This window comes from Aegilops tauschii, chromosome 7 (genome assembly GCF_002575655.3).
Source record: "Aegilops tauschii subsp. strangulata cultivar AL8/78 chromosome 7, Aet v6.0, whole genome shotgun sequence".
Taxonomy (NCBI): Eukaryota; Viridiplantae; Streptophyta; class Magnoliopsida; order Poales; family Poaceae; genus Aegilops; species Aegilops tauschii.
In genome coordinates, this window is record NC_053041.3 from 472,942,067 (window position 1) to 472,955,820 (window position 13,754).

The following is a 13,754-nucleotide window of genomic DNA, read 5'->3' on the forward strand; positions in this document are numbered from 1 at the left end:
TAACACCCACACGTGTGGGCGTTTGCATCTCGCCCACACGCGTGGATCCGCGTCCGTTTGTGAGCGCACGGATCTTGGCATCTTTCTAGTGCCACGTAGGACTAGGCTGGTGTGTGGGCATTCACCCGGTCACCCACACGGTCGTTTCACCACACGGGAGGGGGCTGGTGTGTGGGTGTTCAGCAGTTCGCCCACACACCACTTTCCACTCACGTACAAGGGCTGGTGTGTGGGCATTTGCCATCTCGCCCACACACCCGTCTCCTCTCCACACCCAAGCTGCCAGTTGCCATGTGTTTTGCAGTGTACATGGCAACTACCCTTAGTGTGCTTTATAAGCAGGTGTCAACTCTTTTTTTTTACCCGAACATGTCAGTTGCCATGTATTTTGCAGGGTACACGGCAACTGCCCTAGTGTGCTTCTAAGCAGATGGCAACTCTCTCTTTTTTACCAGAACATGTTGTTTTTGCCATGTCTTTTTGTAGCACTACACGGCAACTGCCTAGTATTAGTAGGTGGCAACTCCTAAGATTTTCAAATCATGGCAACTGTAGTAAACCAGACCATACATGGCAACTGCCTAGTGTTAGTAGGTGGCAAACCCCTAAAGTTTTTAAATCATGGCAACTATAGTAAACCAGACCATACATGGCAACAGCCGCAGTTGCCCAAAAATGGCATCTCGAACTTTTGACATGAGATGGCAACTGCAGTTGAACAACCATGGCAACTGTAGTTGTCCGACATGGCAACCGTAGTTCAACGACATGACAACTGCAGTTAAACGAACATGGACGAGGGTCTAGACCATGGCAACTGCGGGCGCGCGGTGACTGTCACGCGGGGCGTGCGGGACCACGAGATACGAGGCCTGACGTACGGGGCGTGTGGGCGTTATCTATTTCGCCCACACGCACGCGTGTGAGAGGAATCAGGAGGGGAAAAAAGAGGTGTGTGGGCATTACTTGTTTTGCCCACACGTAGGTGTGTGGGCTGTTCCTCTTATACACCACACAAAATGTGTGGGCAGACCCCTTAACACCCACACGTGTGGCACTTATCGACGTTCTTTGTTTTTGCCACTTTTAGAGAGGCCGCAGAAAGAAGGGGTCTGATTGAGGCTGATTGTAGTATTTCTGATTCTCTGAGCGAGGCTGCGACATTTGCAATGCCTTCTGCCTTTAGAAGGCTTTTTGCTACAATATTGGTTTTCTGTGAGGTAAAAAATGTCCGTGAATTATGGGAAAAGCATTTTGAGGCCATGGCTGATGATTTTCAGCAGGGCAGCGCAACTGATAAAGAATCTATAGAGCAGATGGTACTTAGAGATATTAGTGATATCCTATATTCAATGGGGAAGGACATCAGTTGCTTTGATCTTCCAGAAATGCTAGATGGCACTGAGTTGGCTGGCTCTAATTGTAGAGAAGTAATAGAAGAGATGTCTATTAATATTGATCCAGAGCATGTGGACCTTTATGCAACACTAAATTGTGAGCAAAGACTTGCCTTTGATGAGATAATGCATCACGTCCTACAGAAGAAGAGTAAGGTATTCTTTATTGATGGTCCAGGAGGTACAGGAAAGACGCATCTCTATAAAGCTTTACTCGCTAAAGTGCGTTCCATGGGGCTAATAGCAATTGCAACTGCAACATCTGGAATTGCAGCGTCCATCATGCCGGGCGGTAGGACAACACATTCGAGATTTAAAATACTAGTAAATATTCATGATGACAATTTGTGCAGCTTCAGTAAATAGAGTGGGACTGCAGAGTTGCTTCGGAGAGCGTCCTTGATAATTTGGGACGAAGTAGCCATGACAAAACGTCAAGCTGTGGAGGCACTTGATAGATCCTTGCAAGATATTACTGGTGTTCTATCTCCATTTGGAGGAAAGGTCATAGTGTTAGGAGGAGATTTCAGACAAGTTCTCCCTGTAGTGAGGCGAGGCACAAGAGCACGAATTACAGATGCTACACTAAAGAAATCGTATCTTTGGCGGTGTATAAAACAAATAAAACTATGGCGTAATATGAGAGCACAATCTGATCCATGGTTCTCAGATTTTCTGTTAAGAATTGGTGATGGTACAGAAGAATCAATCGGCCAAGATTATGTGCGCCTACCAGATGAAATTGTTGTACCATACATAGATCCAAAACACTCTGTCAGTAAGTTAATTAATGATATCTTTCCTTCACTAGGCCAGAATGGAATATCACCATCTTATATTAGTACTCGCGCCATTCTCTCCACCAAAAATGAATATGTTGATGAACTAAACGAGAAGCTTATTGATCGGTTTCCTGGGGAAGAACAAATCTACTATAGTTTTGATTCAGCAGTGGATGATCCACATAACTACTACCCACCTGAATTTCTAAACTCACTCACACCTAATGGCCTGCCTCCACATGTCCTTCGACTGAAGATTAATTCTCCCGTGATTTTACTTCAGAATCTAGATCCTTTTAACGGATTGTGCAATGGAACAAGACTTATTATCAGAGCATTTCAAGAGAACGGTGTTGATGCAGAAATAATTGGCGGGCAACATGCTGGGAAAAGAGTATTCCTTCCACGAATTCCTCTATATCCTTCAGAAGATGATGTACTCCCCTTCAAGTTTAAAAGAAAGCAATTTCCAATTCGACTCAGCTTTGCAATGACAATCAACAAAGCTCAAGGTCAAACTATTCCAAATGTTGGCATCTATCTTCCAGAGCCGGTGTTCTCTCATGGTCAACTCTATGTTGCTTTATCAAGAGGGATGTCAAGACAAACAACAAGAATACTTGCAAAGCCAAATAAGGAAATTGATCCATCGGGAAAAAGCACCAAAAATATTGTCTACAAAGATGTCTTGATGTAATTTACATACAGGTATTGGTGTATTAGTCATTGTTACTTCTAATACTGCAAGTTTCTTTATGTTTACAAGCATAAAAATTACACATTTGCATCCATGCTTGATTCCATGACATTAGAAACATGCAATCTTGTGCGTGTGTATGTAACTTAAGGTGTTACCTGCAAGCATAGAATTGTCTCTGTTCCTCTTGCATTTTTTTGTCCAAGTGCATCCTTGTGGTATATATTTTTTCCCCTTACAAATGTAATTACTGGGCAGGTTTGCAAAGCACCAAGTCCTTGCGGATGCCTATTCTAGAAGAATGTCAAGAGCTGATCATGTCTACAATGGTGCAGTAGCAAATGGTTTTTGAAGGAAATGTCTCTGAAAGTCGGGGAATGTCAGCTGTCTAGGGAAATCTGTTTTGCGAAGAAGTTTAGCCTAATCAAAACTGAAACTTTTATTTTGCAATTTGAAAATATGTTGTTACTCATTAGAGTATATTTTTTATGTTGTTCTGTAAAATCTGATAAGAAGGACAAAGCTTGAGCTTTGAAGTAGATGATATATGTACACGTACCAAACACAAAGAGCACATATTTTCCTCTGTTTTTCCTTTTTGTTTGAAGACAAGTGTGTCAAACTATGAATTTCAGGAAACTCAAAAAAAGAAATCCTTGGGTGTTCCTACATTGATGGTTTGCTATGTTAAAGGCCAACCTCAGGAAGCCCTCTATCCGGTCTTAAAAAGAATACTCCATCCAATACGAATTAACTGACGCAACCTCTATACAATGTAAGTAAGACATTGCATAGAAGTCACATCAATTAATTCAGATTGGAGCGAGTAACTATTTATTCCCTTTGTCCTATATTAGTTGTTGTTGATACATCCGTTGTAGCGATAACTAATATGCGACAGAGGGAGTATTTTACTTATTTTGAGTTGCAAAGTTCACTTGGTGATGTTGGTCTACATTCATAAAGCTACACGTGCAAAGCACATGCCATTTACTAGTAGACTTGAAATGTAGTAGTCCTGAAAACACCATTCTGAAACGTTCCTAGCTCCAAATCAAAACACACGTCATCATCACAGCTTTTTAATGTTTGGGGTCACCATCCCAGATTGGTAATCGAACGCTGAAGAAACAAATTAGAATGAGGTTTTAAAAAGTTTATATTTATATTCGGAGAGAAAATCGTCAGCCCAATACAAGTAATGAACATGGATGCATCGGCGGTACCTAAAAGCATCGGAACTTCCGGAGCATACTGACTGCCTGTCACCCCTTTCCACACCTTGCATCCCGACAGACTCCATCATCCGGATCCTGCACGAACACACGCAGAATCCGAATTAGCAACGACAAGCACACATATAGTGATCATAATCAAACTGCAAGCTACTATGCCCTGCTGCTACTACTAAATGTACTAGTAATACTAAAGTGATCATGATGAATTGTGCTGAGCTGGGCTGATGAGACGATCAAGATTCAACAACTGGGCGAGCAGGCAAAGGAGTCAATCTGCTGCATCAGGTCCTGCACCTCCTCCTCGCCGAACCCCCACGGCTCCATGTCCCCCGCGGCGGCCACGAGGTCCTCCACATCGACGTCTATCTCCGCCTGCCCCTCCTCGAGGAGTTCGTACCATATCATGTCCGTCGTGACGCCGCCCGCGCCCGAGCCCTGGGTCGGCGCGGCCGCCTCCTCGACGACGCCGGCCGCCAGTGCCAGCTCCTCGAAGGTGAACCCGTCCTCCGCCGGTGGCGGCGACGGGACGGCGTCGAGCAGCCGCCGCTTCTTCTTGCCGTCGACGGCGGGGGCCGGAGCCGCCGCGGTGAGGCCGTTGCGGCGCGCCAGGTTGGCCAGGAAGGCCGGGTTCCTGACGGCGCGCGCGAGGAAGGCCTTGCACTGCTCCTGCCGCCGCTCCGTGCCCTGCACGCGGCGCTCCATGTCAAGCAGCGTCACGCGCGCCTCCTCCTGCTGCCGCTTGAGCCCGGCCAGCTCCCGCTTCAGCGCCTCCCGGTCCCGCCGAAGCTGCTCCAGCTCCCCCTCCACGGGGCCGAAGCCGCCGGCGCTCTCGGCGCACGACGAAGGCGACAAGGCCGCAGCGGGACGGCGGCCGGTGTCGGCGCCTCGGCGGCGTCGGATGCCGGCCAGGAGGTGGCGCTGCCCGCCGAGGAAGCCCGTGTTGGCGAACTCCCACCTGTCCGGGTTCACCTTACGGAATCCCTGCAATGATCACACCGCATTCATCAGCAAAGGAAAGAAAACAGCGGTCGACAAAGGAGTCCATGGAACCACCGCAGGCGCACTTACGTAGGTGTTGAGCTGCCGGAGGAAGCTGGAGAAGTTGGCGTGCTTGAAGTGGCGCGGGAGGAGGCGGGCGGCGAAGGCGTGGGGGTCCCAGACCACGAAGCTGTTCCGCGCCGCGCCCCACGACACCACCGCGTCCGTCGCCGGGTCCTCCACCATGTCGAACGTCTTGGCCAGGAACGGCGCCACCGCCGCGGCCGCCGCCAGGTCCAGCGGCGTCGGCGCCAGGCAGCAGCCCGCGTCGCCGTCGTCGTCGTCGTCCAGCACCACCATCTCGGGCTCCTCCTGCTTGATGTCCATGGTCACTGCGGCGGCGTAGTCCATCTGGCTGGAGTGCAGCTGGTACACAAGTGTTCGTTTGGTTGCTCGTTCGTGAGTGATGTCGGATTTGGCGGGAGCGGAGTGTGGGGGTTGTGGAGTATTTATAGGAGTGGGATAGAACATTCTGGAAAGTACCAGACAGAGGGGATGAATGTGTTGTCTATTGGCGGATATTTTCTTTGGAAGTTTCTCACGGCCGCTAGAGCTCACTCGTGAGTTGGCTTTATGTCGCGCGGCCCGCAGGTAGATTTTTGGTGAATGACGGGACTGCCCGGAAGAATCGGCCATGTTCCAAGCTTGGGCTGGGCTCGGCCCGAAGCCGAACATGCCTCTGCCCGATATATGATAGGGTCAAGGTAAGGGGAATCGATCTATTGTGCTATCTGAAGTAGTAGCTATTATAATCGATTACAAGAGCGAAGCTCGAATGGAAGAACAGAATGCTAGGGTTCGGGAAAGAGGAAAGTAGGTAGCCGCCGCCGGGTCGTTCCTGATCCACTGGATGTCGTTCCAGTCGTCGCTCCAGGGTTAAGTAGAGCGTGGCTTGGCCGTGGCCCATTCTGGGCCCGTGTACCTTGGGTTGGGCCTCTTGGTGCGGCTGGGCCGCGCCTCCTCCTCGTGTTGCTTGCTGGCTTGTGGGTCCGCACCATCAGGGTCGCTAACATCCCCTCCTCCTTGAGTGGCGGCTTGACCCCAAGCCGCTGCGTGAGGAAAGCGAGCCTGCAGAGCTTGCTGATCTTCCCAAGTGTTGTTCAGGTCGGAGGCACCAGTCCATCGGACCTTGACTTGCTCGATCATGTCTCCATTCTTGCGGCGCCATTTAGACTGTAGGATCTCACTAGGCACAGCCAAATCATTAGTGTTGTAAGGAAGTTCAGACTGAACTGTCGTACCAGGTGACAAAGCTCGGCGAAGCTGGGACACGTGAAACACGGGGTGCACCGTGGCCTGTGGTGGCAGCTGTAGTTTGTAGGCCACTGCGTTGATCTTCTCGACGATGGGGAATGGCCCGTAGAATTTGAAGGAGAGTTTGTGGTTTGCCCGGGGAGCAATGGATGTTTGAATGTAAGGTTGAAGTTTCAGATAAACCTGACCGCCCACCTCGAACTCGCGGAAAGAGCGCCTTTGATCGGCATGTATCTTCATGTAGTTCTTGGCTCGATGAAGATGTTGCTGCACCAAATTATGCGTGACTGCGCGCTCTTCCAGCCAAGCCGACAAGGAAGGTACTGAGCATGACGTGGACACCGAGATGCCCCAGTACTTGGGCTCGTGGCCAAACATGGCCTTGAAGGGCGACATGCCGATGGCCGAGTGGTGTGAAGAGTTGTACCAAAACTGAGCCAGTGGGATCCAATAACTCCAACGCCGCGGGCATGCATGTGTGAAGCAGCGCAAGAAGGTTTCAACGCACTGGTTCACGCGTCCCGTTTGCCCATCCGTTTGAGGGTGGTTTGCTGTGCTCAGTCGAAGCTCGGTGCCTGCATACTTGAACAGCTCTTGCCAAAAGTGACTGGTGAAGACCGGGTCCCTGTTCGAGACAATTTCTCCTGGCAACCCATGTATCTTGTAGATGTGAGTCATGTAGAGTTGTGCCACTTTGGATGCTGTATACGGGTGAGCTAGGGGCAAGAAATGAGCATATCTAGTTTGTTTATCCATGATCACCCAAAGACAGTTGTGCTTCCCAGATTGCGGCAGTCCATCCACAAAATCCATAGTGATAAGATCCCAGGGCTCTTTCGGAATTGGCAGAGTTGCAATAGACCTGGAGAAGCTGCTCTGTCTGGTTTTGCTTGTTGGCAGATCGGGCAGCATTGCACATATTGTTGCACGTGAGTTTTCATTTTAGGCCAAGCAAATAGGCGTCGAATCTTGCGATATGTAACTGGGTAGCCCGAGTGTCCCCCCAGTGAGCTATCATGGAAGGTGCCGATGATCTGTTGCTGCATTGCTGTCGATCCACCCAGCCAGATGCGCCCTCGGAAGCGAATGATGCCCTGTTGCAGAGTAAACCTTCCTTTGGGGTCGGGGTCGTATAGCTAGCTGCTCAAGCAAACGCTAGGCTTGGGGATTGCTGTTATAGCTGCTGTTGATGTCTTCCAACCATGCAGGTTGGCATACTGTCAATGCAGATAGCATAGCAGAGGGATTGGCACGAGACAAAGCATCTGCGGCCGTGTTTTCAGAGCCCTTTTTGTACCTGAACTTATACTGAAGACCCAGGAGCTTAGTAAAAGCTTTTTGTTGCCAGGGAGTGGTGAGTCTTTGCTGCTCCAGATGGACCAGGCTCTTTTGATCCGTGTATATCACCAACTCTGCATGTTGTAGGTATAATCTCCACTGGTCCACTGCCACGATGATTGCCAAGAACTCTTTTTCATAAGTTGACAGCCCTTGATATCGTGGTGACAGAGCTTTGCTCATGAAAGCGATGGGGTGTCCTTTTTGTTGCAGAACAGCTCCAATTCCTTTGTCACTAGCATCCGTTTCCACAATGAATTGTTCCTGGAAGTTAGGTAAGGCTAGAACCGGGGCTGAGATCAACTGCTGCTTGAGCAACTGAAAGGTTGTGTCTGTGTTGCTCGTCCATACAAAGGGCACCCCCTTTTTTAAGAGGTTGAAAAGGGGTCGAGCGATCACACCAAGGTTCCCCACGAAACGTCTGTAATAGCCAGCCAATCCCAAAAAACTACGCACCCTTTTTGTGTCCGTTGGAGTTGCCCATGCGCTGACTACCTGAACTTTACTGGGTTCTGTGGCCACGCCTTTTTCACTAATGACATGCCCGAGGTAGGAGAGCTGCTTTTGACCAAACTCGCACTTGGAGAGCTTTACTTTCCACTGATCTCGCTGTAGCAGTTGGAACACTTGTCGCAGATGACTGGCATGATCTTTAAGAGTTTTACTGAAGACGAGAATGTCGTCGAAGAACAGCAACACACAGTGGCGGAGCAGGGGTTGGAGTGTGGTATGGAGTCCTCCGTTGAAAGTGGCCGGACCCCCAGCCAACCCAAAGGAAACCACCTTGAATTCATAGTGACCTGAATGGGTTTGGAACGCTGTTTTGTACTCCTCACCTGGTGCCAACCGAATTTGATGGTATCCTGACCGAAGATCCAATTTCGAGAACCACACTGCCCCATGTAACTCATCCAAAAGCTCTTCAATTAAGAGCACCGGAAACTTAGCCACTATTGTGATTGCATTCAGATGTCTGTAGTCTACGCACATCCGCCACGTGCCATCCTTCTTTTTCACCAAGATCACTAGGGAAGAAAATGGGCTGGAACTTTTCTGTATTACTCCTTGACGCAGCAATTCTGCAACCTGAGCGTCAATCTCGTCTTTATGGTCAGGCTTATGGCGGTAAGGTCGTATGTTGACAGGTTGAGCTCCTGGAATCAGTGGTATCTTGTGATCACAGTCACGCCGTGGTGGCAATCCCACTGGTTCACCAAAGATTGCAGAAAAATCATCGACCACTTGTTGTATGCTGTCTGGCACTGCATCTGGGTTGTCCTCCTCCGAGGAGGGTGCACACACATACACCATATGCGTAATAGCTCCTGTTCTGCATAGATTCTGCAATTGCAATGCGTTGATCACTGAACATTCTGAAGATTGGGCTTCATGACCTTGCAGACGAGTGACACCATCAGGGGTTTTGATCTCAATGAGTTTGGCACGCCAGTCAACTATCATAGGGCTGCTTGCTTCCAGCCAGTCCATCCCCAAGATGGCATCGTAAGTGCCGAGCGCCAGGATCTTCATATTTGTGATGAATTCACTGCCTTGGGTGCACCGGGCACAAGCTAGCAGTTCAGAGACACATGCCAGCTCGCCCCCATCAGCAACACGGACCTTGCAAGCGCGTGGTAGAGGTCGCACCCCCGACAGCTTCGCGGTGAGTGTGTGGTTGATGAAGGAGGTGGAGCTACCGGAGTCCACCAACACGAGCACTTCCTGACCTTGAATCCACGCGCGAAGCTGGAATGCCTTCACCGGAAAGGGCCTGGCGTGAGATTGCCATCACTGTCTTAGTTGTTGAGGCCGTGCGTGAGGAGTCGATGGTGTCGTCGATGCCGAAGAGTTCCAGTAGCTCCTCCATGACGTGGAGCTGCACGGATGTGGGACACACATGATCGTGTCCCCAGTGTCCGCCGCACTTGAAGCATAAGCCGCGCGCTCGGCGGTAGTCACGCAGGGTCTTGAGTTTCGCCGTATCGGCGCGCGCCACATCGGTCCCCCATCGATCCGCCGCGGAAGCAGCAGGTACAGGGCGCGCAGGAGGTGTTGGTGGTAGCAGGAGAGGCAGGGCCGAGCGCACTCCTGGTTCTGGTGGCCGCGGTAGAGACCCGAACGCTCCTTCTGCTACTTCTTCTTGCAGCAACGCGAGTGCACATGCCGTGTCCAGATCAGGTGGTCGCTGGACCAGCACGACAGCGCGAATATCCTTCCGCAGGCCCTCGACAAAACGGGTGAGAAAGTAAAATGGGTGAATAGAATCCGAATATGAGCTCAAATGATTAATAATCAATTCAAACTGTTCAATGTAATTCGAGACAGTGGTGGTTTGGCGGACAGTGTAAAACTGTCGGATCAACATTTGATGCCGATCTCGCCCGAAACGTGTGCACAAGAGGGATGTGAAGGACTCCCAGTCCAGCTCATCGAGCCGTTTTTGAATTGACTGAAGCCAGATTGAAGCCGAACCGGAAAAATTGAGGGCTGCCATAGGAACCCAAAACGATGGCAGAATTCCAAACATCTGAAAGTACTGTTCACACAACGTTTTCCAGAGGTTTGGGTTTTCGCTAGAGAACTATGGAAAAGTGATCGATGGGTGGGCTTGACCCAGTCCTGAGAGCAACTGACTTGCATGAGCAAACGGCGATAGATCCACAGATGAAGGGATCAAGGAATCGTACTAACCAGATGCCGGGGACGGCGGCAACACCGAGGGCCCCCCGAGGGTTGATGGTGACGCCGTGGCCATGGGGCCCTTGGGTGTTGCTGGCCGCGCCTACCGAGGTGCCGACCCCACCATCACTTGAACCGAAGAATCAACCCGGACTGATAGGTAAATGCCCCTTACTCAACCAATGAAGGCGGGTAGGGCTGTGGTCGCCCGGCGGCTGCGGCGTGGGTGTGCGCGGTTGCTGGTCCTCCGGCTTCGTCAGTGGTGGTTGCGGTGCCGCCTGAAGGGCAGCCACTGCATCGCTGAGATCCGCGACGCGGCGCTCGAGATCTGGACACCAGCTTAGCAGATCATCGATCTTCATCGCTGTGGTCTGTTGCGCCTTGGTGAGACCATCGATGGCGGCCTCGATCTTGGTCTCGAAGCGGGTGAGGAAGGCAGAGACGCTGGGATCCATGGCTTCACGAGCTTGGCGGAGACCGCGCGTCTCAATGAGATGCACCAGGGCGGAGCGGGGAGGGGTGGTGGTTGGTGTCTCTGATACCAGATGATAGGGTCAAGGTAGGGGGAATCGATCTATTGTGCTCTCTGAAGTAGTAGCTATTACAATCGATTACAAGAGCGAAGCTCGAATGGAAGAACAAGGTGAACTAGGGTTCGGGAAAGTGGAAAGTAGGTAGCCGCGGTCGGGTCGTTCCTGATCCATTGGATGTCGTTCCAGTCATCACTCCAGGGTTAAGTAGAGCGTGGCTTGGCTGTGGCCCATTCTGGGCCCGTTTACCTTGGGTTGGGCCTCTTGGCGCGGCTGGGCCACGCCTCCTCCTAGTGTTGCTTGCTGGCTTGTGGGTCTGCACCGTCAGGGTCACTAACAATATATCATATACTTTGTTGAAGTTTCACTATCAAATAATTTCTTTTTTCCTAAGATCTGATGAGTTTATGTTGTTGTGTCAAGATTTTTGTTGTTGGTTTGATTCTTTGTGGAGATAAAATCTTTCATCGACACCATGGTGAAGATATAGTGATTCGACGGCCTGCACTTCTAGGGGATCATCCCCGGCCCAAGTACGTTCATCGATCAAGGCTTCCCATCTTTTTAGATGGGTGACTCAAGGCACTTTCAAAACCATTATTAGTAATGTTCATGCGGGTGAAAGAGTGACAACATCGTTGCTCCAATCTAATTGCAGCCTCTTTACCGAAGTCTTTGGAGTATTTCTTCGAGCGGAGATTGATATCGTGAAGAAGGTGTTTACTGGAGATTTTATTGTAATTCTTAATCATAGGAGTTACTTTGTATTTTCTTAGATCTTAGGTCCAAATTGGTGTACCCATAATTTTTATGAGTATCAATAAAGTTATAGGTATTTCTAAAAAAAGACCATCAAATGATTTTTCAGTTGGCATGCGGGTGTGCCGAACTTACAGAGAAAGACCCCTCCTCTGGCTATATCACACAGCCAGCTCGTCAAATTCAGTATCCACAGCTCGCAATTGGGTGAATGTTTGGGGCTACCCGGCCTCTTTAGAGCTACGGGTTTGCCTATGGAGGTTTGCTCACCACAGTCTTCCATCCTTTGATGTCCTAAGCCACAGGAACATCACGGCTAAGGTGGACGATGTGCGGAAGGCCAGATTCTTGGAGCCAAGCTCTTATTGAGTGTCCTATGGCTTGGTGCGTCCGGGCACAAGCAACAGATGAAATGGTGGAAAGCATGATCGTGAATATGGAACCACAAGCAAAGCAATGACTCTTTACCATGCAATCTAGATTATCACATGCAGAGTTTACTGAGATGGTGGTGACTCTCTGGTCCATATGATATGCTCGTCTGAAAGCCATCTAAGAGCATGAATTTCATCCTCCTCGGTCCACATACAATTTTATTCAGAATTTTCTTTCAGGCCTGGGATCATATTCCAAAGAAATACCAAGGATGGTCTGGCATGCACCAGCTACCGCCGACAATCATTGATCCACCACCTCCGGCATCTTGAAGCTTAGTGTTGATGGGGTGGTGGTGAGACATGCAAACAAATAAGTGGCGACGACCATTCGTAGAGACAAGCACGACCATCAATTTTGACATCGACACTGTTTTTGTCCATGGGGTTTTTCATGGGTTGGTATAGATAATGTCTTTACGGATTTGAATGTGGATTTTGAATTTTTTTTCAACCCGAGTTGAACCCGATCCAGGGCTATCCTTAGTCCTGTCCCACACCCACCTTGACTGTGTCCCAATCTCATCACCAATTTCATTCCCATTAGATCTAGTCATCATCCCTAGTGGCATCTTCAGGACGCACACCCGAATTGGGATCGGGACAAATTTGTACTCAGCTAGTGTGTTTGTTGGATCAAAATCTTTCATTATGATTAACTCCTTCCAACCATCCATGGAACCTCCTTTAGTGCCTTCCTTTTCCTAGATGCTCGTGGGAAACTAAAGAAGAAGATATTCCCTTAAGAGAACACCAAACTCTCCTCAGCAACAACACCATCCATCATTTTTTCTATCAGACCCTTTTCCCAATGCCTACGGTTCCACCTCCCCACAGATTCCTCCTCCGATCCATCTAATCCTCGACCCTTCCTATCCACCTTCGATAACCACATATTCTTCAACAGTCCTTCAATCTTCTCCATGGATCCTAAGCACTTGCAGTCGATCTAGGTATGGTGTCTTTTACGGACAAGAGGCTTTGGGTGGTGGGAGTTATTGTTGAGGGGTGTCTTAGTTATGAGATCTGGAACCAAGAAACAAGAACAGGGTTGGGGCGTGGCCCCGGATGGAATCATGGTGGTTGTGACCATTGGAGCACATTGGGGAGAGTTCGGGGTCGAGAAAACCTAGCGAGAGGTGATTCACATGCCTCTTGGGGGACTACCATGGAATTGCCCCTTCGCAAATTAAGTAACCATAACCCACAAGATGGATCTTCAAACTAGAACAAGTTTGACTTAGGAAATAGCTAAAAATTTAACTAATTTGTTTTGAATGGAGTACGCCATCTACGCGGCATGAAAAGGTGTCTTTCTATGAACTTCATTAAAAATTAAAAAATCTATGCAAACTTGTAAATTTGAGCTGGTGGTGATGGTGGAGAGTTCACTCTTCCACTCCACCCCAGTCTCCCTCATCCATCTTGAACTCACCTGACTCCTTGAGATTGAAGAGAGAGAACAATTATATCTTACAATGCTGCTTGATGGAACTCCCTCTCCATGATTTTCACATGCATTGGTTGTTATATACTAGGGTATTTTACATTTATGTCCCTAACTCGAACCGACTACTCAGATTTACCCTTAATTTTGAAGTGTGCTCA

General features: G+C 49.3%; 2 protein-coding genes across 5 annotated transcripts; one reads left to right on the top strand and one right to left on the bottom strand.

Moving 5' to 3' along the window:
- The first annotated feature begins 1,262 nt into the window (after positions 1-1,262).
- On the top strand, positions 1,263-2,876 carry LOC141027283 (uncharacterized). Its single transcript, XM_073504274.1, has 2 exons — positions 1,263-1,689; positions 2,209-2,876. Exons 1-2 carry the CDS (start codon positions 1,263-1,265, stop codon positions 2,874-2,876), a joined length of 1,095 nt encoding a protein of 364 aa, XP_073360375.1.
- LOC109741766 (putative heat stress transcription factor A-6a) lies at positions 2,280-5,586 on the bottom strand. 4 transcript variants are annotated; one of them, XM_045230695.2, is made up of 4 exons: positions 5,183-5,586; positions 4,409-5,095; positions 4,103-4,189; positions 2,280-3,998 (listed from the first exon to the last, which is right to left on the bottom strand). In XM_045230695.2, exons 1-3 carry the CDS (start codon positions 5,501-5,503, stop codon positions 4,142-4,144), a joined length of 1,056 nt encoding a protein of 351 aa, XP_045086630.1. In that variant the 5' UTR covers positions 5,504-5,586; the 3' UTR covers positions 2,280-3,998; positions 4,103-4,141. The 4 variants fall into 4 exon arrangements, 3 of the variants coding, with proteins under 3 accessions (XP_045086630.1, XP_045086629.1, XP_040250105.2); XR_012189290.1 differs by having other exon boundaries at positions 4,103-5,095; positions 5,183-5,585; XM_045230694.2 differs by having other exon boundaries at positions 2,280-4,189.
- Positions 5,587-13,754: the final 8,168 nt, after the last annotated feature.